General features: G+C 34.1%; 1 protein-coding gene across 1 annotated transcript in view; it reads right to left on the reverse strand.

Moving 5' to 3' along the window:
• Window positions 1–515: 515 nt before the first annotated feature.
• The window catches only part of LOC106874305 (gastrula zinc finger protein XlCGF57.1), a 7375-nt gene continuing 3232 nt past the window's right edge, over window positions 516–4658 (reverse strand). Inside the window, exon 2 of the mRNA XM_014921991.2 lies at window positions 516–4366. Coding sequence (XP_014777477.1) covers window positions 3274–4362 — 1089 coding nt within the window. The 5' untranslated portion in view covers window positions 4363–4366 and the 3' untranslated portion in view covers window positions 516–3273. The remainder of the gene's footprint in view (window positions 4367–4658) is intronic.

Consider the following 4658-nt stretch of genomic DNA (forward strand, 5'->3'; position numbering starts at 1 on the left):
CCAGACTTTAAAAAAAATTAAGTACTGGAGGTTGATACATTCAACTAAAAATTCTTCAACGCAGTGCCCCAGCATGGTCACAGTCTGTAATGACTGATACAAGTAAAAAGATATATATATATATATATAAATATATATATATATAAATATATATATATATACACACACACACACAACACACAAGGGAGGGCTGAAAAGGTTCTGGCTTTGGGTAAAAGAAAATACAGGAGGATCGACTAATCATTTTATTCAACATATTCTCCTTTCAGATTCACATACTTATTGCAATAGTCCTTCATTTTTTTCTAAGCCCTATAAAAGAACTCAGATGATTGGACCTTTCACAATAGTCTTAACACCAGGAACTTTTCAGTACCCCCTCATACACACACACACACACACACACAAACATGACAAGTTTCTTTTAGTTTCAGTGTACTAAATTTTCATTGTGATGTAGAAGTAAATACAATCAGGAATTTCAATGACTGAAACAAACAAACAAAATAAAAGACTATCGTATCACAAGAAATTGTTTTTATTGAATTTCGAAACTGACCATGGTGCAACAGGATCACTCTGACATAGAGAGAAATTAACAATCAGACATAGTATAACAAAATTACAGGAACATGCATTGAAGGAAGACTGACCTACTGTATAATTATAGTTACATTATGACATACATAAGGAACTGGTGAGTACTTAGCCTCTGGAGACTAAAAAAACCTATGGGGGTCACTTCTGTCCACACAATAATGTCTTATCAATTCACTATCTTGCAGACTAGCTTCTGAACTATAAAACAGATGAGTAAAACAGTGGGGGGAAAAAAAATCAAGTGACTCTCCAAGGTTTATGTTGTCGTCGTCATCATTTAATGTCCATTTTCCATGCTGGCATGGGTTGGACGGTTTAACAGAAGCTGGCAAGCCAGAAGAGTGCACCAGGTTTCACTGTCTGTTTTGGCATGGATTTTACAGCTGGATGCCCTTCCTAATGCTAACCACCTTACAGAATGGACCGAGTGCATTTTACGTGGCACCAGCACTGGCAAGGTCTGTTTTGGTACAGATTTTAGAGGCTGGATGGCCTTTTTAATACCAACTACTTTATACAGCTGGATGCCTTTCCAAATGCCAACCACTTTACAGTGTGGACTCAATGCTTTTTGAGATTGTAAATTAAACGAAGCCACTGAATACAGGCTGTTGTTGATTTGGTCCTTTCTTCTGAGTCTATGAATTTAAAGAGTTGAATGAAGACTAGATTTAGGAACATTATGTTTTGTTTTTAAATAATAATTAAATTCGAGGATAAATAATGTTTTTAAATTGTGCAAATATAATTTGACTGCCTTATTTGAATGAATAAATTATAGATAAATTAGACACACTGTGTGTATTAGAAATTGTGATTTTGTATATACAGCAGTGACTAATATGTCAAAAAGCCTTTGGCCTGTATATATGTAATGTATGCATATAAATATTATACAGACAGCTGTGTGGTGAAGAAGTTCATTTCGCAACTATATGGGTCTGTATTCAGTCCCACTGTGTTGCAACTTGGGTAATATCTTCTGCTACAGCCTTGGGCTGACCAAAGTCTTTTTAGTACACTTAGCAGATGGAAAGTGAAAGCTTGCTCTGTGTGTGTGTGTGTGTGTGTGTTTCATTATCTTTCGAACTCCATACATAGCTAGCCAACTTAGTAGCTTTGCTTTTGTCCTTATGTCGGAAGGTGGTTATGTGATGGGCATAGCAATTTTTAAATTCTCCTTCACATAATCCACTATAGGTCTTCTTATCCGTTGTATTATTATTTAGGATTGCAGTATCTTCTGACTCATATATGATAGATTTAATCATGCATCATTGGCCAAGTGGACAGGATCCTTGATCCCAACAGTTATAACTGGATATAGGCTCTTGGAATTGACTTCGAGTAATGATACTCTTCATATTGAGGCAGCAGCTATATGATAATTTCACAGACTGCCTGATAAATAATTTCCTGTATTTGTGAGTGGCTGGAAAGTGTTTGTCTAGGAGAGACAGAAATCTTTTTACTTATGTTAGTTTTTACATTAAGGGAAAAGGGAGGGGCAAACCAAATAACTTTTCTTGGCATATTTTTAGGTCTATCATTATCCTGATTAATATTAGAGGGGTTATATATTAATTTATCTTTGAATCCATTATTGGCTGAAGCATTATTACAGAAGTGGGGTTTTAAAAAATTACAGTGGGGTGACAAGACTGTTTATGTATATAGGACGAGTTTCTCATTAGGTTTATGGAAAGGTTTATATGAGGAAGAGTTCAGGTCTAGGGAAACATCTAGAAAAAAATCAACTACAGACAGATAAGTAGCTACTGTAATTTTAAGGCCTAATTGACTGAAGGTAGAAATAAGTTGTTTCTTAAATCTATTAAGGATGTGACCATCACACCCATGGAAAATACCCAAACCACCATCTCGGTATATACATATATAGATACATTTATACACATATACACAGTACCTGACCTCTTAACATGCTTCCAGAAATCAGGAATTTCCAGAATTTCAGGAATATTGTGCTATATACAATACCCTGTATTGAGTAAACAAACCCTGTTTCTGAAGTTGGTTAATTTGCATGTGGTCTGTTAAAGATCATTTCGTTCTTTATGTTTTTAAGTGGTCTGATAAAGATCAAACATATTCTGCATCAGACTTGTATTAATTTGAACCTGTATCTTAACAAAATATTGCATACATGGTACAGTACAATATTATTTTAACGATTTTAAGTGGATTAATAAATATCAAACAAACCCTACTTTAGAAGTGTATTAATTTGAATCAGTTAAATGCAATTTAGCTCTTTACTTAGCATAGTTTACTTTATATTTGAAGTATATATTTAGACTTGTCTCCAGAAAATCCAGAAATCCAAGAAACTTCTAGTATCAATTTTTCCAGATAATTAGCCTGGTACTGTATTATGTATGAGAAACTGTAATTCTTTATCAGCTGCAGGTGGTTTCAGGTAGATAAAATCTAGTTTGTACACCCCCTAAACAACAGCCCATCTGCCATTAGCTTGTTTTTCTAAGCTTTATAGAGAAGCTTCTAAAACAAGAAAGCAAAAAGTGCACTTATTTTTCCAATCTCTCACATTCTACACCAAACAAGAGTTGACAGCCCTTGATCAAAATAAACCTACATCCACTGTCACACCAGAAAAGCTCAGTTCTCTTTCATCAGAATTTTGTTTGAATGTATTCATCGATGAATTTGTTTATGTCTGCTTAATGCACTGTTATGTGCAAATACCATTGTGCAGTGTTTACACTGATAGGGTTTTTCTCCCGTGTGTGTTCGTTTGTGCTGTTTTAACGTGCAGTTAGTCATAAAAGCTTTACCACAATATTCACAGTGGAATGGTTTTTCACCTGAATGCGTGTGTCTGTGTTTGATCAAGGAGCTATGATATGTGAAAGTCTTGCCACAAAAATCGCAACAGAAAGGCTTTTTCCCTGTATGTAAAATTTTGTGTGCTATCAATTGGTCTTTACGTGAAAATGTCTTGTTACATTCTTCACAAGAGAAGGGTTTCTCTCCAGTATGTATCCTTTTGTGAACCTTCAATGCATATTTTATCATGAAGCTTTTCCCACAAACTTCACAGTGGAAGAGCCTTTCTCCAGTGTGTATTCGTATGTGCTTTTTCAAGCAACTTCTATCAGCAAAAGCTGTGCCGCAGTAGATACAACTAAAAGGTTTTTCTCCCGTATGCGTGTATCTGTGTCCAGTTAAATCCTTTTGTTGAACAAAATTCTTACCACAGTACTCACAATGATAAGGTCTCTCGCCAGTGTGTGTTCGTTTATGTATATTCAAATTACAGTTTTGAGAAAATTTCTTACCACAGTATTCACAACTGTAAGGTTTCTCACCAGTATGGGTACGTTTATGTTCAACTATATGATTACTACATGTATAACTTTTGCCACATATTTCACAATGATAAGGTTTCTCTCCTGTGTGTGTGAGATTATGCTTCGTTAAGTTGCTCTTCACTGCAAACGATTTACCACAGTACATACATACGAATGGCTTCTCTCCAGTGTGAGTTCGAACATGGTCCTTCAGATAATATTTTGTGATAAATTTCTTACCACAAATATCACAGTGGAAAGGTCTTTCTCCTGTGTGTATCCTTTCGTGTATGATAAGTTTGGCAGTGCATTTAAAAGATTTATTGCAAATTTTACACTGGTAATTCTTCCTTGTAGTTTCCACCTTTTTCTTCTTCGCTATTTCACAAGAAAACATTGCTGAAGATGTTGAGTTGCTTTTGAGATGGAGCATTCAGCTAAAAAAATAAAATAAAACAAGTTTTCAAATATACCAACATAATATACACACACACATTATACATATATATATATATATATATATATATATAGACTTTATTGAGGTAACTGTTATAACATTTCATGGATGAGTTCATGAACCTTGGTTCTTTTCTCTAAAACTACATATGTATATATTTTATACTGTGAAACTTAATTTAATTTCAATTTTTGATAAATTGAATTTAATTGAGTTTTTACCTGTAAATTTGGATTTTTATCCCTAATATTATTATTATATATATATATATA

The sequence above is a fragment of the Octopus bimaculoides genome, chromosome 14 (assembly GCF_001194135.2).
Source record: "Octopus bimaculoides isolate UCB-OBI-ISO-001 chromosome 14, ASM119413v2, whole genome shotgun sequence".
Taxonomy (NCBI): domain Eukaryota; kingdom Metazoa; phylum Mollusca; class Cephalopoda; order Octopoda; family Octopodidae; genus Octopus; species Octopus bimaculoides.